Source organism: Colletotrichum chrysophilum (assembly GCF_026319265.1).
Source record: "Colletotrichum chrysophilum strain AFK26 chromosome Unknown scaffold_1, whole genome shotgun sequence".
Lineage (NCBI taxonomy): Eukaryota > Fungi > Ascomycota > Sordariomycetes > Glomerellales > Glomerellaceae > Colletotrichum > Colletotrichum chrysophilum.
The window spans coordinates 362,105-387,410 of NW_026517288.1; the positions used below are offsets into that span (position 1 = coordinate 362,105).

The 25,306-nt window shown below is 54.4% G+C and overlaps 11 protein-coding genes and 1 non-coding gene across 12 annotated transcripts; 7 read left to right on the forward strand and 5 right to left on the reverse strand.

Annotated features, from left to right (window-relative positions):
• Positions 1–1,575: 1,575 nt before the first annotated feature.
• On the forward strand, positions 1,576–2,792 carry COL26b_000095 (uncharacterized protein; the record flags this gene model as incomplete). The annotated part of the gene is made up of 2 exons (XM_053173070.1): positions 1,576–1,792; positions 1,930–2,792. 2 exons carry the CDS (start codon positions 1,576–1,578, stop codon positions 2,790–2,792), a joined length of 1,080 nt encoding a protein of 359 aa, XP_053042776.1.
• Positions 2,793–3,261: 469 nt separating this feature from the next.
• On the reverse strand, positions 3,262–4,040 carry COL26b_000096 (uncharacterized protein; the record flags this gene model as incomplete). Its single annotated transcript, XM_053173071.1, has 3 exons — positions 3,262–3,730; positions 3,801–3,945; positions 4,007–4,040. 3 exons carry the CDS (start codon positions 4,038–4,040, stop codon positions 3,262–3,264), a joined length of 648 nt encoding a protein of 215 aa, XP_053042777.1.
• A 937-nt stretch (positions 4,041–4,977) lies between these two features.
• COL26b_000097 (uncharacterized protein) lies at positions 4,978–6,130 on the forward strand (the record flags this gene model as incomplete). Its single annotated transcript, XM_053173072.1, has 2 exons — positions 4,978–5,352; positions 5,435–6,130. 2 exons carry the CDS (start codon positions 4,978–4,980, stop codon positions 6,128–6,130), a joined length of 1,071 nt encoding a protein of 356 aa, XP_053042778.1.
• A 646-nt stretch (positions 6,131–6,776) lies between these two features.
• Positions 6,777–7,986, forward strand: COL26b_000098 (uncharacterized protein; the record flags this gene model as incomplete). Its single annotated transcript, XM_053173073.1, has 3 exons — positions 6,777–6,935; positions 7,050–7,221; positions 7,271–7,986. The coding sequence occupies 3 exons, from the start codon at positions 6,777–6,779 to the stop codon at positions 7,984–7,986; spliced, it is 1,047 nt and encodes a 348-aa protein (XP_053042779.1).
• A 1,119-nt stretch (positions 7,987–9,105) lies between these two features.
• Positions 9,106–9,993, forward strand: COL26b_000099 (uncharacterized protein; the record flags this gene model as incomplete). The annotated part of the gene is made up of 1 exon (XM_053173074.1): positions 9,106–9,993. One exon carries the CDS (start codon positions 9,106–9,108, stop codon positions 9,991–9,993), a length of 888 nt encoding a protein of 295 aa, XP_053042780.1.
• A 291-nt stretch (positions 9,994–10,284) lies between these two features.
• COL26b_000100 (uncharacterized protein) lies at positions 10,285–11,170 on the reverse strand (the record flags this gene model as incomplete). The annotated part of the gene is made up of 2 exons (XM_053173075.1): positions 10,285–11,027; positions 11,119–11,170. 2 exons carry the CDS (start codon positions 11,168–11,170, stop codon positions 10,285–10,287), a joined length of 795 nt encoding a protein of 264 aa, XP_053042781.1.
• Positions 11,171–12,300: 1,130 nt separating this feature from the next.
• Positions 12,301–13,627, forward strand: COL26b_000101 (uncharacterized protein; the record flags this gene model as incomplete). The annotated part of the gene is made up of 2 exons (XM_053173076.1): positions 12,301–13,202; positions 13,258–13,627. The coding sequence occupies 2 exons, from the start codon at positions 12,301–12,303 to the stop codon at positions 13,625–13,627; spliced, it is 1,272 nt and encodes a 423-aa protein (XP_053042782.1).
• Positions 13,628–13,845: 218 nt separating this feature from the next.
• Positions 13,846–15,977, reverse strand: COL26b_000102 (uncharacterized protein; the record flags this gene model as incomplete). Its single annotated transcript, XM_053173077.1, has 4 exons — positions 13,846–14,781; positions 14,831–15,398; positions 15,451–15,550; positions 15,584–15,977. The coding sequence occupies 4 exons, from the start codon at positions 15,975–15,977 to the stop codon at positions 13,846–13,848; spliced, it is 1,998 nt and encodes a 665-aa protein (XP_053042783.1).
• Positions 15,978–16,695: 718 nt separating this feature from the next.
• COL26b_000103 lies at positions 16,696–16,792 on the forward strand. Its single transcript has one exon. It is a non-coding gene; the product is annotated as a tRNA-Leu (tRNA).
• A 2,873-nt stretch (positions 16,793–19,665) lies between these two features.
• On the reverse strand, positions 19,666–21,608 carry COL26b_000104 (uncharacterized protein; the record flags this gene model as incomplete). The annotated part of the gene is given in 5 exon segments (XM_053173078.1): positions 19,666–20,785; positions 20,859–20,927; positions 20,988–21,316; positions 21,336–21,443; positions 21,504–21,608. 5 exon segments carry the CDS (start codon positions 21,606–21,608, stop codon positions 19,666–19,668), a joined length of 1,731 nt encoding a protein of 576 aa, XP_053042784.1.
• Positions 21,609–22,035: 427 nt separating this feature from the next.
• COL26b_000105 (uncharacterized protein) lies at positions 22,036–23,168 on the forward strand (the record flags this gene model as incomplete). Its single annotated transcript, XM_053173079.1, has 4 exons — positions 22,036–22,111; positions 22,183–22,194; positions 22,435–22,448; positions 22,506–23,168. 4 exons carry the CDS (start codon positions 22,036–22,038, stop codon positions 23,166–23,168), a joined length of 765 nt encoding a protein of 254 aa, XP_053042785.1.
• A 211-nt stretch (positions 23,169–23,379) lies between these two features.
• On the reverse strand, positions 23,380–24,535 carry COL26b_000106 (uncharacterized protein; the record flags this gene model as incomplete). The annotated part of the gene is made up of 2 exons (XM_053173080.1): positions 23,380–24,214; positions 24,270–24,535. 2 exons carry the CDS (start codon positions 24,533–24,535, stop codon positions 23,380–23,382), a joined length of 1,101 nt encoding a protein of 366 aa, XP_053042786.1.
• Positions 24,536–25,306: the final 771 nt, after the last annotated feature.

The window sequence follows — 25,306 nt, forward strand, 5'->3', positions numbered from 1 at the left end:
CCCTTCTAATGACGCCAGGTCCCCTCCAACGGCGTTTGGGAGCATGGATCCAGCTCCACGTTTTTGCTGCTTCTCTAGCTACCCGGGCATGTTTGGGGGTTTGGGGGGCCTTGGGCTTTTGGATAGTGGAGTGTTTACGGGAAGGACATACCGATTTAGAGCAGACAATTTCTGGGCAAAGAGGTTTTGTTAGGCTTCGTTCGGTTGATCGGATCGGGTACACGCAATGCTGTGTTTGATTGGGATGGAGAAAGGGGAGAAAGCCTAGAACATTCGGCCCGTGATGCTGTAAATAGCATACGGTACGGTGCTCCTTACTTCACAGGTTGAGTTGAGAGCAGGCAGTCAGAGGTTGGTAATGGTGATGACCCTGGACGGCAGGAAGGAAGCAGAGAAATTAAGACGAAAGAATACGGAGGAATCATTCCAAGATGGCCAGGAAGGGCCGCAAAGACGACAGAGCCCCTCCAATGGCATCAACACGGTAGTTGCCCAAAGCAGTCATGGCTGGCCTGGTCCTCCACTAAAAACTAAAAAGCGACACCCCGAAAACCTAAAGTTCCCGTCGGCGTCGACTCGTTCGCCTTTATTTTGGATTGGATTTTGATTGCATCCTTTCCGTCCTAGCAAGGTCGCTGCGGCTCCTCTCTTGTCTTGTCTTGACCAAACACGCTCGCTGGATCGGACCAAAACAATTCGTCGCACTTGGCTTGCTGACAATCTTCCTCAAACTCCCTTGTCTCTCCGTCTGCTGTTTTCTTTCCTTTTTAACCTATCGACGGTCCCTCCGCTCCCACATTCCATCACCTCCGACCACGTTTTCCCACCGTCCATTCTCCGGCCGTCGCGTGAGCTTCTTTCCTTCGACCCAGGAACCCCCCGGCTCCGTTCTCACATGCCCGGGTTCCCCCGCTTGTCATCATTTCGTCCCATGGATCTTCAGTCATGACATATAGATGGCCGCATTGGTCCCCCAGCAACAGAGAGTTCAGCAGCCAACAACGAGGCCTTTGAGCCACACCCACCCACCCACCCGCACACATACGGCGTAGAACGCGCAGCAAACCGGTTCAAAAGCCCCCCAAGCCGGCATAGGCTTCAGCATCCCGCCAAGCGAAGCTCCGGCCTCTCGGTTCGCCAGGTCCCTAGGACTTCCCAGGACTTCCAGGTCCACGCTGCCTCGCACGCAGTGGAGTTCCACGGGTCTCTCATCATCCCAAATTGGAGCGCCCCCGGCACCCCGAAAGCTCCACGGGAGGGAGCCAAGACCTCACTTTAAGGGAAACGTAAGCTACAAAACCTGTTCGGACGGTGTGGCCGTGCCGCCCGCGCCCGCCGTCCGCCGCCGTTCACTCCCCCTTCGGGATTCCTGCCCCCAAAAAGAAGGGGCGCCAGACGGAATTTATTATTGGGGGCTTCGCACGCGAGGAACTGCTGCGGACAGCTGCGCACGCAGTCAACCCCCCTCCCTTCGATTTGACGTGTGCTGCTGCTGCCCCCGCCGCGCCCTCTCGCCTTGAACGCACCTCCTCGAAGCTCGAAAGGCCGCGAGAGCAACGGAAGGGACACCGAATCATGAGCAGCTCTACCGTCGGGTCCCTTCTGGCTGCCATCGCGACTCTGATCAGTGATGGCCTACGTATCTTGAAATTCGCCGATAAGCACCACTGGGGACCTGACGAACACGAGCAGTTGCGCCTGCTTGAGGATACACTCGATGACGCCAAAAAGGACTTCCAGGAACTGTCGGTCCTTGTCAACGGCCAACGCTATTACATGAACGATCGCAGACGTGAGTTGACCGACCCCGAACTTGCACTTTTGCCCTGCCTTGTGGCGCCCCGAACCGCATTTCCTGCACGATTCTACGGGACCCCGCGATTAAGTGGCTGCCTCCCTCGGCTCCCCCATAGAGACTCCCCGCCGCAGTCCGTTCTGTTATTGCTGATGCCGCTGCCGCCGCCGCTGCTGTTACCAGACCTTCCACTGACGCGATCTTTCTAGCACAATCGATCAACGAGTTGAAGAGGTTACAAGGGAAATTCGAGACGCATATCGAAAACTTCAAGGACTGGGCAAAGGTTGGCGGACCAATCAACCCGATATGGGCACGAGAAACGACTGAATTGCGCCGGGAACTGCACCGCGCGCAATGCCGGGCAGCAAGGAGGATATTCAATTCGGAGCAGGAGTCTTCGTCAAGGTGTCTCGGCGCATTCCTCGTCTACAGGAAACAGCGGGAATGGGCGACCCGAACCATCGTGACAGAAGAGGAGTTCCACCGGCGACATGTGGAAGAGGTCAGGGCGTGCAACAACATTGGCAAGTTTGAGCGCTTCGGAGACAGAGACATTGCCTTTGTTTGCGACTTCTGCGACGGCCACCTCGTGTGGGAGGACCTAGAGACCATGCCGGCAATGCGCGCAGCGACAGATGCCACGATCAATGCCGTAAGACCAGGCTCGCCCACACAGCTGCCGCACTGGCAGGCGACCGCCTACAGCGCCGCGAATCGGGAGCAAAAGACGGTTGTGCATGCGCCCTTGGCCATCGCGAACCACATCGCGCCGTACCAAGGGGATTGGGTAGCTCGTCTGGAATGCCCCTTCTGCGACGAGGCTCCGTACATTGAACCTGGCGAAGATGGCGACGACGAGATGAGAAACGCCCAAGACGAGTCTGGCTTCGAAGACCTCCAAGCGTTCCAAGAACACCTGGAGTGGCAGCACACGGCGACATCAATACCCGCCGTGCCACTACCCAAAGCGGCCAAGGACTGCGTGGTGATGTGACAGCATTTTTCAATAACGATATGGCGGCGCATTGGTTGATTCCTGTACATATACGTGTGCGGTCTTCATGCCGGCGAGGAGTTGAGGGATTTACGAAGTGGGCGGGCTTTTCCACCGCATCCCACATGACGCATGAGATTATTCTGGTTTCCTTGATACCACAGTTCCCCTAGGGCAGATCTTCCACGACATTCATCTAGATACCACAGAGTCTGAAAAACAGACCAAAGAGACGACAGAGATACCGATCTGGTAGTGTTTGGGTCATATTCCACATTAAGACTGAAAATACCACTATTCGGCAGCAGACCTTCCCTTTATTTTTGTTTTGGGGTCCCACACCTCCGTCATCCGAGAAGCCCGCGCGCCGTGACTTGATTGATATACATGAACAAATATACACCCCTCCCTCCCCCCCCCCTGGAAATACCAATGCAAGAATTCCACCCCCTGACCACAAACGCTGTTTTTAAAAGAAACGCCACCACAGAAACACAATGATGATGAGGCCCAGCGCGCCAAAGGGGCCGTACTGCTTGAGCATGAGCTCCCAGTTGATCCTGACGGCGGCGCGGCGGTACTTTTTGCTGTCGTCGCGCAGGCGAGAGCTCAGCTCGCCCATGCGCTCGAGGGAGTCGCCGCGGTAGAGTAGGTCCTCGATGTTCTTGGTCATGACCTTTGTGACGTCGCGCAGCTCGTCGTTGAGCTTGTCGAGGTTCTGGGAGGCGCGGGCGTCGGAGTAGGTGGACTTTGTGCGGGAGATGAAGGTGTCGAACTCCATGAAGGCGTAGGGGCGCAGGGCGGGCGAGTGCAATTGGGAGATCGGGTATGTGGTGGTGAACTCGCGGGCGAGGTCGGAGAGGTAGGTGAAGGCGAGCTTGCGCGGGTAGGAGCGGTCTGTTATGCAGAGGAAGGTGATATCGTTGTCGATTAGGTAGCTGGAAGGGGGGTTTGATGTGTTAGCGGCGGTTGTCTTCCATGAGAGAATAGGGTAGAATGAAGACGTACTGGAGGTTGTAGGAGCCGCTTTCGATGCTGGCTTGTTGTTCCGAGTTGCGGGAGAGCTTGCGGAGGATCTGCTTGATTTGGGACTTGACTTCTGAGAGGGCGGCTTCTTGCTGCTCGTCGTCGACGGATGCGCAGAGCATCAGGCCTATCGCGAGTTGTGTCAGATTGCTCCTCTGGAGAGGTCCTTCGGGGGCAGGGTGACATACCGTCTAGCCTCGCTATTTGCGTTGAGCGGATCATTTTGGGAATGTGTGAGGGTTGTTTGTGGTCGCGGATGAGCAGGAAAGACGGGTGCGTTGGAGGTTTAGGCTCGACGTGTCGAGACTCTGGCTTCGATCGTCGGGGGGAAGCTATCGCCGGTTGCTGCAGGTAGCTACGGATGGATAGGTAGATATCGACGGGTCCTCAAGACGCGGCCCAAGGTCTCGTGGCCAATCTCCGAATGTTCGATGTGTGTTGCGCACGAGCGGAAGTTTGTTGGAGATTCCGACGAACGGTGATGGTGGTATTGCCTAGAGTGCTGTGTGTCCTTTCTCCGTCAGGGGGTTTTCCTTCAGAAGGGCTCCTGCAAAGTACACCAGAATCATGGATTCGCCAATTTACCGAACGCTGGCTGGCCGGCGGTAGCTCTCCACATTCCTGGAATTGAGATGACACCATGGTGGACAGGGCTGGCCAATGGGAGTGTGTTCGCAGGGGTATACCCTTGCATACTAGTGTGGCTTGCTGTGGCTGAACGTGCAGCCTTGTTTAGTCGAGACTTGTGTTCTGGAGTGAGTGAGTTGTGAGACTTCAACCACTCCCATTTTCAGAAGGAGATGCGGCGGGGAAGACGTCACTTCTCAAGTCTGTATCACCACTCTTTACACAGGGGTTGTTTCTTGAGTGTTTTTGAATAAGTTCATTGTAGGAGTTCCCAACTTAGGCAAACGAATGTCTTTTTGTAAGTTTCAGTGCTCTCATTCTCAACTCATCAATCTGAGGACCTTTGTGAGAATTGGCTGGAAAGAAGCAGCTACCTCCATCACCCGTTGCCGTCAATACCTGCATGTTCACAAAGAAATCCTAATAAAATAATGCTATTCTCTAAGGACTATTCGTAGACTAATAAACGCCCAGACCAAACGCTTTGCATTGCTGAACGAGTATTCGTCGCCCGCCGACTTCATTGCCCAAAATGGCAGCCACGCCTCCCTCATCCGTAGACGTAGAAATGGTCGACGCTCTCTCGCCGGCGTCCACCCTCTCCCCACCACCAGACTCAGGGTCCGAGTACGAGGACGTCAGAACGAAAAAAGACTCTCCCAACCCGCAAATCACCTCCCTTGAAAAAATCAACCTCGAATCGCCCCTCATCGGCACCGACCTGGCAAACATGGCGAGAAGATCGGCGCGCAACACGAACAAGCCGAGACCCGTCGTGGTCTCCCCCGCGAGACCGGCGAAGAGGAACATCGTCACCAAAGTGTCCGCGGCGAAGAAGGCGCCTAAGTGGACCGCGGAGAAGCTCCTTACGGATACTAGGTCACCCCTCGCCAGCGCGGATCTCAGGGTATGACGCTCTCCTTTCCCAACGCTCCGTCCTCAGTCACTTTCTTTTGGACCTATAAGTGCTAACATCGCGAGGAACATAGACCATCCTCTGCCAGCCAGCAGCATGGGACATCCTCACCTCTGCCGAGCGCGCCGAGATCATCGCCCTGTTCCCCGCCGGCACGCGCATCCTAGACGAGGGTACCGAGAACGCGCGCCCCGACCTGGACGCCCTGCGCAACGACAACAACTTCCGGCACGACTGCGCGACGTACACGGACAACATCGCGCAGGGGAAGCACGACCCCGAGTGGCTGGAGCAGGCCTGGGCTGCGCGCGAGCGCCGTAGGATGGGCGATTTCGACGACTACCTCGTGCAGAAGTTCGAGGACGAGTGGAGCTGCGAGTTGCCTGAGGATTTCAAGCCGAGGAGGGATGCGCCTGCGCCGGCGGAGGGTGTGGAAGAGGGTGTGGAAGCTGCGGGTGCCGTGGGGGAAATGGAGGTTCAACCCTTACCTGCGGAGGCTGGTGAAGAGACCGAGACCGCTAAGCAGGAGTCGATTCAAGAGGATTCCAAGAACGACCTGATCAAGGAGACGACGGAGACCGCTAAGGACGATGCTGAGGGCGATCTGAACCCTAAACCGGACGCGGGCGAAGAAGCCTCTGGAAACGAGCCTGTTGTCAAGCTTGGATCACCCGTCCCCGACGATGATGAGGCCGTTGGCACCAAGCCTACGACGACGGAAAGGACTGCAGCAGTGGCTAATGGTAAACCTACGGGGCCATCGATCTAGGAGAGGGCAGCTGGGTCGAAGGCACGGGCAGGTCGCCTGAGGAGACAAGACGATGCAGTCTCATGACATATCACGACTTTATGACTTATGGCCTTATGGGAGTCAGCGTTTCATGGCGTATAAGGGATTGGTAGATGCAAAAATTGAAATGGCAGGCATAGGCCTCAATAATTCAGTGGATTGTCGTTTGGTGGCCTAGTTGCGTTGACTGATATTAGAGGAATGCGCTGCTACATCCCTCTCCCAACACGAAGTCACAAGACACGGATATCAGTTTCATGGATTTAAAAAAAACAATGATCATAATCAATGAGGATAATTCGAAGGTTTCGCGTAAGCATCGATCTTCGGAGTGATTCCCACCACGGCACAGTGACATCTCAGTCGAAGCCCCACATCGCCGAAGGAAACCCCAAATTCAGTGGGCGAAAAGCCCGAACCACGGCGGAATGTTAAACATTCTAATTTCAACCTCAATATCACCAGTGCTCAGGGTTCTCAGTCGAATCAGACCCGACCAATTTTTCGGCTAAGATAATTGCATCATTGAAGGAGAAGATTTGAGCATCAGTGGTCCAACTCCAAATAGCGCCCGGAATCATTCGCGCAGAGGCTCGCCAGCCTTTTGTGTTCATACCCAGTCATCATGGCACCCTCGGCAGAGAATCACAGTCGCTCGCATAGCCTCTTGTTGTTTCAGAAGCTTCTCAACTTGAGGGACAGCGCAAGTCCTCTGACGTTGGTCCTCGACAGTCTTGAGCAAGGTGCTGCGCCAGTCGTGCGAGAGTTCATCTCTAGAGCCAAGGTGCGTAGCTAGTAATCATAATCCTAATTTTACCCAAAATGGCAGCGACTGCTCTCTGAGTTCAGTGCATATGGCTGTGTCATTCGTTTCAGCGATTTGTTAACCTCCAGGCAGATCGCAAAGGCAAAGGTCATACTGCTCTCCTTCGCAACCCTCAAGCGCCCACGAGATGTCGACGTCGTCATCAAGGCCCGTGGCAAGAACCTGAAATCTCTGAGGGCAGAGATCTTGTCACATTATCCCAAGCCAGACCCTTCCGCAGCCAAAGGTGCACCTCCATCACAAAGTATGTGACTGTTCGCAGACTTCTAGAAACTGTGACTCATTTTCTACAGAAACCATCATACTCGTCGACTCAGTCAACGACCTCGCCACGGCAGCGCCCCAGATGGTCCCGACCTTCCTGTCCAGCATTATTATGCCCTCTGTGTCATTGGTAGCAGTCTATCACACCGACGTTCCTCTCGTTCTCCCACGCACCGTGAGCGAGTATGAGCCCCACCCACTGACGGTGCTCTCTCACCTCGCCACATCGATCCTTCGTCTGTCCAGCTTAAGGCAGGAGATTGAGCGCCAGAAGGCGAGGAACAGGAGCATTCAGGAGCCGGAGTGGGGTCTTCGTGAAGAGAGGGAGGGTGTGTTGATTGGCCTCAAGGGCGAGACCAAGTCCGAGGACTACCGCGGTGTCGTGGTGGAGATGGAGGTTCGAAGACGGAGTGGACGTGCCATGGCTGAGAAGTTTGTCCTGCTGCCTTTGGCAGGTACTACTTCTTCTGCTGCCTCTGGGAAGGGCAGCAAGACGTTTCTCCTTTCGGAGCACCCTGTGTTTGCCACACCCGACAGTGCAGGCGCGAACGGCCGTGCTGAAGAAGAGGAGGAGCCGGAGAGCACCTTCAACCTGAGTCTAACGGAGAAGCAAAGGCGGGATAGAGAGGGTATTGTGCTGCCTTACTTTGACGCGCAGACGGATATCGGAGCCGGCGAGGGAGGAAGAATTTTATACGAGATGGGCAGGGAGGATGACTTTGACGACGAGGAAGACGAAATCTAGACAGCGTCACCCGTGGTAGTCATTAGACGAGTGCATTATGAAATTCACGATCGAGACACTTTGCCGCATCCAATACTGAAGATGCCTTCCAGGAGTGGCAGCAGCAGCACCTGCCTCAACAAGGTGGAGGGCCACTGCCTTTCACGTCTTGTCTCTTACCTTCCCGCTTGCTTTGGCCTCAGCATCAGGTAGCGTCCTTCCTGAGGATACCGGCACCTTCCTGCCTCAAGCCTGAGTCACCACCCCACTGAGGCCAAAATTCAACCAGGCACGTACCGCGGCTGCCTGCAATTCACCGTCTCGACCTTCGCTTCTTGCCTCCAGAATTAAACCGCAGTCCCTCAGTCGCTTCGGTACGTATCGTTACTGATCGGGGGCAGCGCACAGGCCACCACCCAGGTCTATATAATTCTGCCCATCCTCCGCAGCTTTGGAATATTTCCTCTTTTCTCCTTACCTTCTCTTTGCCTCTTGGCTTAGATCAAGTGTAGTATCTGTTCTTTTCAGTTTAATCTCTGAAAGATGTCCATTGGACATCACATTGATTATTCTTATTTTTGATCTTGGGGTGGGATGGTCCCTGTGGCTTGCTGCATACCTCCCTCCATCGTGTCCCTGGTATTACACTGTCTCCAGGCGACGCAAAACCCTTTTCTGGTTTTCATTGCTGTCTCTGGCTTGTCCAGGGTTGTGAAGAAGATTGTCGCGTCAATATGTTGGTTCAGACTTAGTGTTTTGGGGTGGAAGGGTTGGCTGAGAAGGAGTAAACAAAAGTGTAGGTAGGAAATTGAGGCTCATTCTTTTATTCGTGATGTTTGGATCGACGTTGTCTTGGTGTTGAAGTGCCGAGGGAAACCGCTAGAGCTTACCAGCAGCTTCAGTGGGGCAAATGGAACGTAAGGTGCAGTAGAACGTGCCTGCCGGAGCTCTTGCCAGGCTACCCCAGCGCTAAATGGTAGAGGCTGGGAGCTAAATGAACCGCATATGCCAGCCGTCCGACGACCCCGAATTTTCTTCAGCCACAACGTGACGTCGTTCCTCAACACTTACCACAATCCATTCAGTAAACAAATCGGCAAAGCCTTTGACTTACTACAACGATATACATACGCCGTCAAAATGGTTCGTGGACGCGATAGCCGGCAAGGCTGGGACGAGACAGACCGACGCAGTCGTCATGGCGGTGGAGGCCGCGATGGAGGCCGCGATAGAGCCCGCGACAGCTACCGAGATCGCGACGCTAGACGCGATGACCGCGATAAGAGAGACGACCGCGACCGAAGATACAGATCCAGATCTCGTGACAGACGCGACAGAGACCAACGCCCCAGATCTAGAGACAGAGAGAGGGATCGTCCTCGCGACGATCGCGACGCCGGAAGACCGCCCAGGAGAGATAGGGACGGATGGCAGGACCGAGACGACCGGCGGCGTAGAGACGATGATCGCGGAGATGACAAGCCGTCCAGACGGCGAGACGAGGAGGATGAAGCTCGTCGTGAGTTGCAACCCAGCGGTCCGCACTATTCCTGGCAGAAAGCTAACGTAGTCACGGCAGCACCACCTCGTGACAAGGACCGTAGAAGATCAGCGTCGCCCCGTCGAAGCGCTAGCCCGCCCCCAACCCGCCGCGATGGAAGATACACTGAGACTCTTCCCACGCGCACATTAGGAAAGAGCAAGAAGGAGCAGCACACCATGTCTTTCAAGATGGGACGCCACGACTCGCCGCAAGTCGACAGTGGACGCGACAGCGAGCGCGGTGATACACCGATGACAGGTCGGGATGATCGAGACGATGGGGATGACGAGCCCGAGCCTGAGGTCGAGGGCGACGATATGGACGCCATGCAAGCTATGATGGGCTTTGGCGGCTTCGGCACGACCAAGGGACAAAAGATTGCGGGCAACAATGTCGGCGCTGTGAGGAAGGAGAAGAAGACGGAGTATCGCCAGTACATGAACAGACAGGGTGGCTTCAACCGGCCCCTTAGTCCCAGTAGGTAGGTATTTTGGGTTTGCGCATGGTTGAGACGGGAATTGGGGAAACGTTTGAAAGACGAGTTTGCGAAGGCGGCAGCTGCTACAAAAAGCTTCATTGCAGAGGCCGTGCAGCTATATTTTGCCTTCGCGCAGTACGCCTCCGCGCGTATCGAGGATTGGAGGCAGGGGGCCATTCAGTAACGTGGGAGTTAGTACTCTTGCGCTTTTGCATTGTTTCCAAGATACCTATAGACGAAAAAAGACCATCATAATATGCACCAGCTTGCCTCCCACTGATTTACGAGGTCATCGAGACTATCCTGAAGCTGTCGATGCCGGTGCGGGTGGTGTCGACTCCTGTGTCTTTCCCTCCTTCGCCTCCGCCTTGAGCTCGCTATCGAAAATGTCCACCGCAAGGCTAGCGTCCACAAAGTCCTCCAGCTCCTCGGTCACCGTCTTCAACTTTTCTTTGACGGCGATGCTGCCTTCGAATCCTACAATGTGCCTCGCCGGCGGGTTCTCATGGCCTCCGATGGCCGTCAAAGCGTGCACAGTTTCCATCACGAGACGATCCGTCGCGCTCGGCGGCAGCTTTGGGTATCTCACAATGACCTCCGTATCAGACTGCTCCATGGCAGTGTCAGGGTTCATGTTGAGCACGTTGCCAAGCATGTCTCGGATGCTCGGGGCGGGGTTGATCTCGGAATCGTAGTAGGGCAGATTGGGGGCAAATATGATCTTGTTCGTCAAGGACTGGATTTCCTTGTTCGGCTGCACGATGGTGACCTTGATGTTGAAGGGGGCGATTTCGTAGGCCAAGGAGTCGCAGAAGCCCTCGAGGGCCCAGATTGCGGAGGTGTAGATGGGCATTCCCGGCGTTCCTATGTGACCGCCCGTGCTGGAGAGAATGATGATGTGTCCCGTGTGCTGAGAACGTAGGAGCGGTAGAGCGGCCTTGATGAAGTTGACCTGGGAGAAGAAGACGGTCTCGAATTGGTCGCGAACCAGGTTCTGGGTCTGAGGGTTCGTGGAGAGCTCCTCGACGCTTCCAACGACAGCTATCCCGTGTTAGCCTCGCTTTCGATTGAATGGCCCCTGTCTGGTTTACCTTCAGACCTGCAACACAGCAAGATATCTATTCTTCCAAACACCTGTACGGCTTCTGCAACCGCGGCGCCACACTGGCCCATGACACGTCCATCGCAGCGGATGCCGCGTATCCTGTCCTTCCAACCCTCACGGTCTTTTCGGTTACTTTTACACTCATTGATGAGCTCTCTAAACTCGGCGCTGCGCTCGTCATCCTCAATCTCACTCGGCGGGAGGCATGCGACGACGTAATCGCCATGGGCCAGCAGCAGCCTGATGAGCCGGATGATGAGCGGTGAAAGGGCGGTGGTGAGAAACCATGTTCGAGGCGAGTTGTGGGTTGCTGCTTTCTATCAGCCTACAGTACGCCTTGAATTGAATAGAATAATCTTGAGCTCACGGAAAGACGGCGCGGGAATGGAGTGAGTGTGCCTCGCCGCCGCGGCTTCTGGTGCTTTGCGGTCAGCCATGTCTGGCGGCCGTCGGAGTTGCTCTTCTTGGAATGACGAGCCAATCAACGTTGCATCGCGATCAATGGGAATTGTCAAGAGAGCAAGACGGTCCGGACGCGGGATGAATGTTTGAGGGGTGGGTGCGTGGGGATTTGTATGCAGGCCTTGGTCGTTGGGCGAGCATGCATCGAGTAGCGGGGGGTGGTGGCCTTGAAACGACGGCAGCGGAAAGGAGTGATGCTAATGTGAATACGGCATCTTTATCAGAGCTTCGATATTAGAGGATGATACGGGCGATCAGATGTACAGGGGGAGCGGCAAGACGTGCCTTTAAGGTTGCAATCCCTGATAGACGCCTGCAACCGCAGCTGGATGAGGGCAGAAAAGGCAGCTGTTCCGGCCCAACCTCCAAGAGAAACACCGTGAACCCCAAGACCTAGCCCCCAAAAAACGCCCTGGCTCGCGGATCGCAGCGCCCGAAGCGAGACCCCGCCGCGGCGAGATTCCAGCGGCACCCCACTCCGCTGCACGCTGAAATCTGGGGAACGACCCCTCCATCCAGTCACGTCACTTTTTGTGCCGACACCGGTGTCTCTTCCGCACTTTGGCGGGGTTGCGGTGTCTGGAATAGCGACTTTTTTTTCCACTGGCACCACTCCCCTCCGTGACTCACGAGAACCGATTCATCCCGACATAAAACGTCCCGGACGGCCCGTCTTCCTGCAATTTTGTGTTGCTGATTCCCTACTGCCATCTCTCGACCTAATTGAACACCGGTATACCGCCCAACATGCCTACTCGCGCCGACATCACCTACTTCGGCGCCGGCCCCGCGCTGCTGCCCACCGACGTCCTCGAGACGGCGGCTCAGGCCCTGCTCGACTACAACAACACCGGCCTGGGAATCGCAGAGCACTCCCACCGCAGCGAGATCGCGACCAAGATCCTCGAGGAGGCCAAGGCCGACCTGACGACGTACCTCGACATCCCCTCCGACTACGAGATCCTCTTCATGCAGGCCGGCGGCAGCGGCGAGTTCTCCGCCACTGTCTACAACTTCGTCGGCGCATGGGTCGCCCGCCAGCGTGACGCTGTGCTCAAGCGCCTGGGTGCCACCGAAGACACCCCCGAGGTTATCGCCGAGCTCCGCAAGATCGTCGACGAGAAGCTCAAGCTCGACTACCTCGTCACCGGCGGCTGGTCCCAGAAGGCGAGCGCCGAGGCCGCGAGACTGCTCGGCTCCGAGTTCGTCAACGTTGCAGCGGACGCTCGCAAGGTTAACGACGGCAAGTTTGGCAAGATCCCTGACGAGAAGGACTGGAAGCTCAGCGAGGGCGCCGCTATGGTGTACTACTGCGACAATGAGACCGTCGACGGCGTCGAGTTCCCCGGCTTCCCCGCCTCCCTGGCACCCAAGGACAACGGCGAGGGACCCATTGTCGTGGCTGACATGTCCTCCAACATCCTCTCCCGCAGGGTACCCGTCAAGAACTACAGTGCCATCTTCTTTGGTGCGCAAAAGAACCTTGGTCTGACCGGTGTCACGGTCGTGGTCATCAAGAAGAGCCTCCTCGCGGCGCAGCCCTCGCCCGCGCTGATGCGCAAGCTGGGTCTCCCCATCAGCCCCATCGTTCTCTCCTACGAGACCATTGCCAAGAACAACTCCCTGTACAACACCTTGAGCATCTTTGAGTGAGTCATGATACCACCCACCCCTGTCAATTGGGATCCATCTAACAGGCATTAGCGTCTACGTTGCCGGACAGGTTCTCAAGAAGCTGCTGCGCACTTTCCCTGACAAGGCCGCCGGCCAGGAGGCTGTCGCCAACAAGAAGGCCTCCCTGATCTACACCGCTCTCGAGGCGCACCCTGATGTCTACCGCATCGTCCCCGACAAGTCCGTTCGCTCCCGCATGAACATCTGCTTCCGCGTCACCAAGGGCGGCGACGTTGATGCTACGGAGAAGGCTTTCCTCAAGGACGCCACCAGCATCGGCTTGACCGGTCTGAAGGGCCACCGCAGTGTCGGTGGCATCCGTGCCAGCAACTACAACTCCATTCCTCTCGAGGGCGCGGAGAAGCTTGCTGCTTTTATCGAGTCTTTTGCCAAGGCTTGAGAGGGTGTTGGTGAGGGTGCTTGCGTAGCGCCACAGATCTTATGATACCATGGAAAGGAGCATTTAACAAAAGAGGGACAAAACGGATTTGAAAAGCTATATGGGGATATTTAGGGAGCATTGACATAATTCAACATTTACAGGGTGACAAATTTGACGCCTTTGCACAAAAAGACTCATCAATATCATCTACATTCATCCAAGACCTCTTATAATATTCAAGCTTTCATCTCCGCCTCAAGCCATGAGGGGATAGCAGGTGACTTCTCCCACCCATCGAGGAATGCCTCCTTGTGGCCGCTCGGCTTCGCATAAATACCGGTCACGTACCAGACCGACTCGCCCTTCTTGATAGTATGTTGCAGCGTCGGAATGGTCGTGCGGTTCTCGACCAGGTTCGAGTTCGGATCCGCATTGACGAGGTTGGCTACTCGCTCGATGGAGCTCTCCAGAGCCTTAATGCCAACAGCACCCTTGGACACCGCAAACGAGCCGTCACTGCCCTTGGCAAGGCCCTCTGGTGTGTTCGTATCGTAATTTCCAATGATTTTAGGAGATGTTCCCTCGTAAGTCTTCGCATCGTAGAGATCGAGGTAACGCCCGTTTATCGAGTTCTCGTTGCAGATGGCAAAAGAGCCATCGGCTGTCATGACATCGCGGCCGGCCTTGATATGATGGATGCGGAGATGCCAGTTCGGAGTCGATTCTTCCGGCGGAACGAGAATGCTCTTGATTTCAACATCGGGGAAAGGCTTCCAGGCTGACACAAGCACCGGCTTGCCATCTCTGGTCTCGATACCGGCATACTCTGAGCGTCTTCGGGTCTTCCAGTATTCGCCCCCGTCGTCTGATAGGCCCAGCTGCGAGGCCAAGGCATACTGCTCCAGAGAAAAGAGGCCCGGCGGAACAGAATATGCGTATGAACTGGAATACGCGAAGCCGCCGTATTTCGAGTGCGTGCCCTTCATGGGATAGCTGCAGGCTTGGCCGGAGGAAAGGAGCATGCAGTGTCCACCAATGTTGCTCATGATGTGGCCGGGCTGCTCGAGGGGCTTGATTTTGGGGATGACCGGCCATGCCTGTTCCTCTTCAGAGGTCCAGAATGGGTGGTCTTCGGGGACGGCTAGGCAGATGAAGGCGAGGCAGGCCCAGTACTACGAAAGTCAGTAAAGGCATTTTCGCCCCTGTGTGGAGGAAACTCACCGGGCTTCCAGGACTGTTGTAATTCTCTGCCATATACATGTTCGGGTACGAATAGCCAATGGACAGCGTCCCGCTTGGTGTCCACATGCCGTGCTGCGTCTGCCACCACCTCAAATGTCGCATCACGATGCCTTTCACCATACCCCAAGTCAGGGGCGCAGGCAGCTCAACACCGGCGTACGCAAGCGCGCCCCAGAACGACACCATGGCGAAACGGTATCCTACACTGCGACCGAAGGGAATCGCGCGGCCCTCCTCGTCAAAGTAGTGCACGAGGTCCAGCGCAACCTGCTGTGCTCGCCGTCGGAATTCCGCAGCCCGCTCGGGCTCATCCTCACCGGCGAGCTTCGCGTATAGGAGTTGGAGGAACTGGATGGCGAAGCTGGAGGAGTAGTAGTCCATCATGTGAATGCCCTCGGGGCCGTCGTTGGACCAGCCGCCGCCTCGGTAGAATGTGTTGAGATGCTCAATGTCGGCGTCGAGACGTTCTTGGGAGAACTTTCCGCCGTTCTTCTTGAGGCCTAGATTGGCGAAGACGCGGAACCAGAGCCAATTGGTGTTTGGCATACTGATGTCCTGTTAGGAATTGTTTGAGGTTTAATGAAAGAGTCACAGCTCACTTCTTCTCGTTGATCGAGTTTCCGAGCCAGTTCTCTACGTTGCCCCGTTCCTTTTCGGAGAGACTATCCCAAATGACGGGTGCGACTGCGAGTGAGAAGCCTATGATCCATTAGTCCGGGTATTCCACCTCACGACCGCGGACCTCACCAAAAGGGCACATTTCAACCATGCGCTGGTCATTGTCTCTCGGGTATCCCCAGTACTCAGGGTTCTCTGGATCAGTTCCAGACTTGATACCCTGAATCCACCACTCGGTACCACGATACTCGCCTCCACCGGCCAGGAGACATGCCAGACCCCAAAGTGGGCGGCAGATACCCTCAACTTCGGCAGCGGCCTGGTCGAACCTGACGGCCGTTCCGCCGGGACACTTGACGCGTGCCTTTTGCGGGGAGAAGAAGGGCTCGAGCGGGTCGAGGAGGGTCCGGAGGAGCTCTTGCACCGATGCTCTGTCAGACAGCTTCACTTTGGAGAAAGGGTGGGCGCCATTATAGCCCAGCACGAGGCCGGTCTTGGGTTCCTCCATGGCGTGCAGCTGGCAAATCACACGAGTGCGAAACCTTGGATGAGAAAACTACGTGGGAGCAAATTGTCGACTGAAGAATGAAGGAGAAAAGAGACGAAGATGAGACGAGGCGGGGGAGAGCTCCAAGGTCATGTCCAGCATCCCACGTAACAACAACCTCGCTCTTGAATTACCCCGGCCTACATGACCCGTCACAAGAGACCAACACCTCATCCCGCGTAGACATCGGGCTAGCTGGGCGACGGCATGGTAAGATGGTGGGGCAGCCCTCGCACCAATGTCGTCGCCTGCTTGGAGCGAGGCCGCAGGATCGTCTACGGAATATTTATGTAGCTCGGTGCTTGGTGCGAGGGGCATGAGGGGCATCCCCCCTTCCTCCCGCTGATCATATGTTGGGGTTCAGTGGGGGTGGAGAGGATGAGGGAGGGGTAGCCCATGTGGAACTCTTCTTCATGGAGGGGGGAAGTATTCGCGGCTAAATGGGAAATTTGGAGAGTTGAGGTCGGAGCCTAGCCCGGCCATTTCAGCCGCGGGTTGTCATGCATTGAGTTTGGGGCTTCGTTGCTTGCTCGCGGGTTGTCGGGTCGCAGTTGTGTAGGTGTGTGTCTTCGGTCGTCGCTCTTCCGACTCGGAGCCGGTTGTTTCTAACTGCCTGGCGTGCGGTCTGCGCCCCCGAGCTTCTTGGTAACATTTGGAACCTGCCTCTTCAACAACCAATGGAAGGGTGGCCGAGTTGGTTATGGCGCCAGGTTAAGGATACCTTAGCTACATTCCTGGTGGGGCAACCCGCGCGAGTTCGAGTCTCGTCCCTTTCAGGTTAACTTTTGCTCTCATTCGCAATCATTGGAAAGAATGTTTTTTTTTGCTGCCGTTTTTGTCCTTGTGATCAAACTTCCTCTCGAGGATTGAACGACGTGTATTTGGGCTCTGAGCTAATGGATTGACCACCGAACGTAGAACATAGAAGGGTATTTTAGTTACCCACTCACTACCTGAAGTCCTCGCTCTTTTTATACCACACCGACTGCAAATGCGCAAATATCTATCGGTACTGTGGGAAGCCTTCTACAGTTGAATACCATCGTTAAAATTCTTCAAACGAACCTCATGGACGCATTCATGTATTGCCAAACGCAGAGGTAAAGCAAGTGTGACGCTCAAAAGCTCGCCGCAAAGATGGGCGCACAACCGACTGCTTAGGTAAGGAAGCGTCGGCCCGTTGCTCATTTCAAATGATCTGTGCGCGAGTCGGGTAGTTGTCCAACGTGGACATTGCCGACGAATTCTCCCTCCTTATTCCACGTATTGTTCGGCAACCAACCATAGGCCAACGGATCGCACACCATGCCGCCAGCTACTTCATCACGCCGCGTCCGTCGACGTCGAATCGCCGAAGAGGACCGCCAGCGGGCCTCGAGAGCATGCACCCGTTGCAAGGCTCGGAAAAGCAAATGCATTGAGACACCATCGGGTATCTGCCAACGATGCCAGCAAGGATCCTACACATGCAGCTTCGAGCGGCAGGAAACGCCTACACCAGGACCACGAGATTTGGAGGCTTCGGCACTACATCAAACTCCATCATCGAATTTGACACCGACCTCGAACGCCGAACCTCTTGCCGATGGCCCAGAAGACCCTCCTTCGCGGCGGGATCTATGTTCCGATGGCGATGCCCCTGAGAACTTCATGTGGCCTCGCTTCCTGTCCCGTCTCAGGAATGCCTTCTACCTCGAGCCACATCCGTCACCTGCCGAGAGAGATATGACCAGACTAGAGGCCGATCTAGCATATACTTCATCGATTCCGAAGTCTGCAGAAGGTCTTCGTCTGCAAGCTGCCATCGGCATCCTGCCGCCCTGGCCAGTAGCAGACTTTTTGGCTACGCTATGCATAATGCACGGGACCGACTGTTTCTTCTATTTTGACCAGCAAGAGTTTTTAGCGCAGTTACGGGAGTTCTACTCTAATGATAGATCCCCCCTTCGCCGGGACGCCAGTTTTGTATGTCTGTTGCTCGCGGTTTTTGCCCTCGGCAGTCAATGGACCCCACGAGCACGCCCGGAAGGCATAGATGCTCCAATCTGTCCAGGTGACCCAGGGCAAATTTTCGGCGATCATGCTCGCATTCTCATGGCCGATACTATGGACCGAGTGAGCATGTACTCCGTCAAGGCCGCATTTGTTCTGGGCGCCTATCTTATGCCATCAAGTGCCATCGGTGCCTCCTATTTATACATGGGGTTGGCACTGAGAAAGGCACTTATACTTGGTCTTCATCAGGAAATAGACGACCCTAGCATCCTTGACCATGAAAAGCAGATGAGACGCCGCTTATGGTGGGCCATTTATTCACTTGAAAGGTACTAATGAAAAGATAATATTCGATTGTGGGTTTAGCTAACTTCTGCGCCAGGACCCTTACTATCAAACTGAACAGGCCTAGATCTGTCACTCAGGACATCATTACAGCCAGGTTACCTAATCTAACGCCTGATGATTATGGTCAACCATATCGCAATGTTTTGCACCAAATCGCAAATGCTGAGTTTGTTAAAGTCATCGACAAACTCGTTGAACCAGCGTAAGTAGAACGAGCTGTTCGCCAAGTTTGCCATACTAACTTTGCTGGCGTAGGAATTGGTCGAGTGATTCTCAACTTCCACTAAAGGAGTACCATGATCTTCTGAAGTCTTACAAGAATGACCACCTGACGGGTCTGGATTTGACAAATCTGGACCCGAGGTCTCCTTACTATCGCGCTATCTTCCATCTCCACCTCAACTATCACTTTGCATGGATAGCTATTGGTAAATCATCTGTTGTGGCAATGACTCGATTCTATTTGCGAAAGAACCAATCTACAGACGCCATCATTGACGGAGTCAGTCTCATGTCGGGCCCGTTTCGTTATTGCAAAAAAGCAGCTCAAAAGATGCTCGGTCTTCTCGAGAGCGCTAGTCAGTCTGGAAATCTTGCACCTAGCTCTTTTACAGACTTTCAAGCTTGCAGTATCGCTACCATCATGCTGGTGCTGACCGGTATCACATCTAGGGATCCAGAGTACAACGCTCAGGTAGCGTTCGGCCTGGATTGCCTTCGGAAAATGTCTAACATGCACACTGCTGGTCGCATGGCAATCAACTTTGTGAAAGCTCTCATGGCCATTGCAGAAGAAGCACGTTCAAAGATAAGACTTGTGGGAGGAGCATCGGAAGCCCAGGACACCCGCGAGGAAGGGTCATCGGAATTAGCCTACATAGCTTGGGCTGACTGGTTCTCCAGCACCACAGCAGTCTCAGGCATCGCGCCTTCTGCGCCTGGAGGGCTTCTGAGCAACCCAGCGGCATCGGGATCAGGCGGAAGGTTGTGGGAAGAGGCTTCTGCCCTTCTGCAACTGCGCAATCTATCCACACCTGGCATGTCTCGCCCTCTCCGAAGTCAACCTGGCCTCGATGCCGATCGCACTGGCGATGATGTCTTACCGCCGCCGCCACAGACTACGGCAGATCAAAGACAACCATCCGTCGAAACAGACCTCAACATCGACTTGCAGATGTTCAGCGAAAATCACCTGCAGCTGATGGGTCTCACTGGAATGGACATGTTAGATTTTGATTTTGGGTTCAATTGAACGTGGCTTGTAACTTCTACCCGATTTCCTTTTCCCCTAATACCTCGGCTCTATTCAAACCTCATTCGAGGGATATAGAACAGTATCAGCACCCACAAAATCCTCCTTCAGACTCCTGATACTGGTGAAGCGTGCCAAAAGGTTGGTGCTGGTCGCCTTGTCATTGGTACCGCTAGCCCGGCCACCACCAAAGGGCTGATGACCGACAACGGCTCCGCTGCTCTTGCTGTTGATGTAAAAGTTGCCAGCAGAATGGCGTAGACCGTTCTCGGCGGCCTCAATCGCCTTCGTATCGCGAGCAAACACGGCACCGGTCAGGCCGAACTGTGTTGTCGAGTCAATCACAGGAAGCAGCTCCTCGTACTTCTCATCAGGGTAGACGTAGACTGACAAAATCGGGCCAAAGAATTCCGTCTTCATGAGCTCATTTGCTGGGTTGGTGGTTTGGAAGATCGTCGGCGAGACGAACCAGCCTTTGCTCTTGTCCGCGTTACCTCCTGCCAAGAGCTCAACTTCAGGATCTTTCTTGGCCTTGTCGATGACTGCTTTCAGCTTGTTCCACGACCTTTCGTGGATGACGGGCCCGATGAAGTTGTTGACCTGTTCAGGCGAGCCAACCTTGAGCTTGCCAGTCTCTTCCAGAAGTGTCTTCTTGAATTCGGGCCAGACCGATTCGGCCACATACAGGCGAGATGTAGCCGAGCACTTTTGCCCCTGATACTCGAAAGCACCGCGGATGGTGTTGACCACAGCATTGCGCACATCAGCACTACCATGGACAAGGTGGAAGTTCTTGCCGCCCGTCTCGCCGACAATGCGGGGGTAGCTCTCATACCGACCCTCTGCCACGGCCTGTCCGATCTTGCCGTACAGCTGACGGAACACATCGGTGGATCCAGTGAAGTGAAGGGCTGCGAACTTGGGGTGCTGGAGGATGGAAGAGGTGATGGGCTCGGCTTCGCCTGGGATGAGCTGGATGACGTTGGGAGGAAGGCCTGCCTCGAGAAGAATCTTGTGGAGGAGGTGGCTGGAGTACAGGGCGTAGTCTGAGGGCTTCCAGAGGACGACGTTGCCCATGATTGCGGGCGCAACAGTCAGGTTTGCGCCGATTGCGGTGAAGTTGAAGGGGCTGATTGCGTAGACGAAGCCTTCGAGGGGGCGGTACTCAGTTCGGCTGGGGGGTACCTAGTCAGCATATGGTACTTTACAGGTGTAAGACACATGTATTGAAACCGGGTTTGACTTACTTCCAGACTCCAGCATCATTCAAGATGTTTTGTTGCTTGTACAGCTCGGCGGCGTTGTGGACGTTGAAGCTATGGGAGGGAATTTTATCAGCAAACTCGCATCATAAGTGTGTAGTATCAATCGCTTACCGAAGAAAGTCAACCGATTCAGCTGCTGAATCAATTTCCGCTTGCCAAATGTTCTTGCCTTGTCCAAGCATCGTAGCGGCCATAATACTCTCCCGGTATTTGCCAGCAATGAGCTCGGCTGCGCGGAGGAAAATAGCGGCACGATTGGTGAAGGATGTGTTTTCCCAGGCAGACTTGGCTTCCAAAGCTCTCGTTATGGCTTCTTTGACTTGCTCAGGGGTCGTTTGCAGGTACTCTGCCAGCACGTTAGAGTGATCACTGGGAATATGTTGCTTGGCGATGGTTGCGTCCTGCTCGGTACGCATCAGTGATGGACTGAGACTGAAAGGCTATGGAAAGGGTGCAAACTTTTAGTTGAGAGATCTGAGATGGCACTTTGATAGGAAGCTCGCTCTTGAGTCGAGTGATGGCATCCTGAAGCTTCTGGCGCTCTACCGATCCCTTGCTGTATGATGGCTGGGAGCGACTATCAGTTTCCTTGATTCATTGAATTTTGGAGATCTTCCGGCAACTTACATTTGGCTCATTTCGAATCGGAGGAGCCTTGAAAGTTCCAAAAGCTCTGGCATTCACGCACGAAACAAGGCGCAGCGCTTGTGGTGATCGGGCGGCCCTGTTCATGGGTTTGGAGAGTTGTTGCAGCATGGGAGAAGTCATGACGGGCTGTACTTTACAAGTTGCAAACAGAGGATCACACTCATCAATACTTCTACATAGTTGATCACACAGTTTATAAGGTCCAGTGAGCGATATACATGCTTCGTGTGCCGTGGGGTATCTTGCCGACGACATATGCACCTTACCGACGGTGTCGGCAGCGTGCCCACACTGCCGGTGGCCAGCTAGCCGATCGCGCATACGGTCCGACCACGATCACCCCGCTCCGTTATCTCATGCCGGTGCGACCCCATATGCCGAAGCACCGATAACGGTCGATGAGCTTCTTTGGAGTAACGATTCATGGCATTTTGGATGTGCATGCTGGTTTTCCGAAACCTGTGAGTTCCTCTTGGTGCTGGTGTCCTCTGTCGCAGTGACGATATACAACATGGGCAACTCAACTCTCGAATCGGCCAAAGACATCACTGCCGGCGCGGCGGGAGGAGTCGCGCAGGTTCTGATAGGTATGAGTTCAAGTGCTCGTATCTGACTCTGACGCAGTCTTTTGACGAGCCCTATTGCTGACAAGACTCAGGCCAGCCTTTTGGTACGTGTCAGGAAGAGGGCGCACTACTCCGGAGCCGTATAAGAGCAACACATTGACCCGTCGGCATCGACAGATCTGGTGAAGGTACGACTTCAAACCCAAAGAGGAGGAAATGCTCTGGGTCTTGCTCGAACGATCTGGGCCCGTGAAGGGCCGCTGGCGTTTTACAAGGTTGGTTACAAGATTCATGAGACTTGAACTTCATCTCATGGTATTAGGGAACTCTTGCCCCTCTCATAGGTGTTGGAGCTTGCGTAAGTCTCAGTCTATTCCATCAATATATCATTGTCCTCTAAAGGCATTGCGTCCAGGTCAGCATTCAATTCGGCGCTTTCCAATTCTTTCGCAGGCAGCTTGAAGACTTCCGCGGGATAACCCAGTCCAACGGCCTATCGCTGTCTTTGTCCGACTTTTACCTCGTAGGCGGAGCAGCTGGTTTGACTAACAGCGTCATATCCGGTCCAATCGAACACGTCCGTATCAGGCTTCAGACCCAGCCGAGCGGCGTAAACCGCCTGTACTCGGGCCCGTGGGATTGCGTCCGTACAATCAAGGGCCACTCAGGCGTCAAAGGTCTCTACCGAGGCCAAGTTGTCACTCTCCTGAGAGAGTTCCACGGATATGGCATCTGGTTCGCAGCCTATGAGGGCCTGGTACGTTTCGTGATGGAGCGGGATGGCATCAAAGACAGAAAAGACGTGCCCAGCTGGAAGATCGCCGTCTGTGGAGGTCTTGCTGGGGAGGCACTTTGGCTTGGAAGTCACCCCCTGGACGTGATCAAGAGTAAGATGCAGAGCGACGGGTATGGCAAGGATCAGAAGCATGCGAACATGAGGGATGCGTTTAAGCAGACGTGGAGGGAAGGCAAGTTCAGGGCGATGTTTAGGGGTCTAGGTCCTGCTCTGCTTAGAGCGATGCCAGTTTCTGCTGGCACGTTTGCGACTGCTGAGATGGTAAGATCTGCACTAGGTTGAGTTGACTATACTTTCAAGAGACTCTCTATTTTTTCTGCGCTAGAGAAATTTCTTTTCCTGCGAGCTCACATGCTCTAAATTCCTGCCTTCTTCGTCGTCTTGAAGAGGGAATAAGGCACCACAGGAATGGACGTCGTCGATTACGCGAGAGTTGGGCCAGAAACAGAGGGCTGGAAGGCTCGATTGATAGAGAATTTGGCTTTGATTTTCGTTAAGATGATACAGTACTCGTGAGTCTACGCCACACCTCTGTCTTCAGAGCATTGAACTCAGACTTCGTTCGTGAGACAGCGTCCCGATTCTCAACCGCCCGTCGCAGAAGATATGAAAGACAATCTCCCAATGAGCCCCAACTTAAGCACTTGTAGACCTCCATCGGTGCCATTCCCTTCGCCCCCTTTTCTTTAGCTGTGATATCCGCTAGCTGTAACAGACCGAAACTGACCTCGTCGGCCATGCCCAGCAACTGCCCGTACTGGATCTTAGTCAACGGCTGTCCCATCTCAACTCGAGATTGCTGCAGTTTGTTAGCTGCTAGGACACTCTGCTTGTTATGCGTTGCGAGGAAGAGCTCAAGCTCAGGGAAATTAGCTCCTCCACCCTTCCCAAAGTCTCGGTATCTCTGAGACAGGAGTCCGCTTGCGACAGAGTTGTAGGAATCGTCCGTATCTTCCTTGGTGTCGTTAATGAGCTGGCGCGGCTCGGAGCTGATATATGCGCCGCGGACAAGCTTAACACCAAGCACGAAGTTGTCCTTGTTGGCTATCTCCATGTGTTTTGCCAGGACGTCCGGTGTGCCCTTGAGATATGCTTGATAGGTGTTGTAGACTACAGCGCCTCTGCCGTTCGTGTTGAACTGGCGCATGAGATCGAGTGCCACTGCATCGATTCCAGGTTGAACCTTGATCTGCTCGGCGTCGACAAAGATGCGAGCCTTTCTTTCGACAGCCCGGGAGCATACTTCAGCGAGAGCTTCCGCCATTTGCTTGGGCAGAGGTTTCCCAGATGACAGTGTCTCTGACACAGCCGGTCCCGCGCCCGTGAGTCTGAAATTCGCTCTCAGTAAGATGGTATTTGAGTAAGTCATGGTGGGGAACTTACTTGAGAGCAAGAATATCACCTTCGCCAACCATCTCAACCGTCGTCAGTACCCCTTCTCGCCATGCCTCAATACCCGAGTCCTTCTCAACCTCTGTCTCATTCTTTGACTCCAACATGCCTTTGCCAACTTCCTCCTCTGTCTGATTGTCAACAACAATCTCCCGCGCGTAGGTGAGAATGGCCCCTCGGAAACCCATCCGCTTAATCTCGCTGATGGTAGATGTGACCTCGACTTGGTTCTCGCCGGCGCAAAAGTGATTGTACATGGTCTTTTTCATCAAGCCATGTAGTAACGGGTTCTTCTCAACATCGAACACCCAAAATCGAGGTGAGTCGTTAAGAAACTTGAGGACTCCCAGGACCGGCGTCAGCAAGAAGCTGGTGGATGAGATTGTTGCAACTAGAAGTGATCGCAACAGAACTTTGAGAGGCAATTTGGAGTGTGGTGGTAGTACGGCCGGGGCTTTGGATAACTGAGACGCGTGCCGTACGTGTATGCGCAGCGGGGTGTAAGCTGCACGGTGTGCGTTGAGGGTAAGGTGCCTGGAGCCAGAGCCAGCGGCCCGAAGATGGGAGGCAGGTATTCGGAACATGTTTTTCTTTGCTGTTTCGACTTTCTGATTGACGAAGCAGTTTCACTCCCAGCCGTGAGTTCTCGAGATTGTATATACCAAGATGCATGATTCAAATGAGTTGGAGGAGCTGACGCACCTAAACGCCGGTTGATGCGGTTTCGGAGGGGTTGCACCGTAGCCGACTTCGGGCACTGTGCTGTCGGTAGCGTTGTCACATTGCCTATCAGTTACAACAGACAGGATAAATCTTCTGAGCAATAAATTTGATCAATTAGCTAATTAAATTGAGTTTGATTCAAGTTCAAGCATTTAGTTAAGACAACCCTACTCTGGTTACCGCCGTCTGGCCATTCTTTCTCAAGTAATTAGTCACAAACAAGCTCTCGCTTATGTAGTTCGCAAACTTTCCAAAGAGATTGAACACGGTAATGTGCTATATCATGAAAACAAACCCTAAGGGAA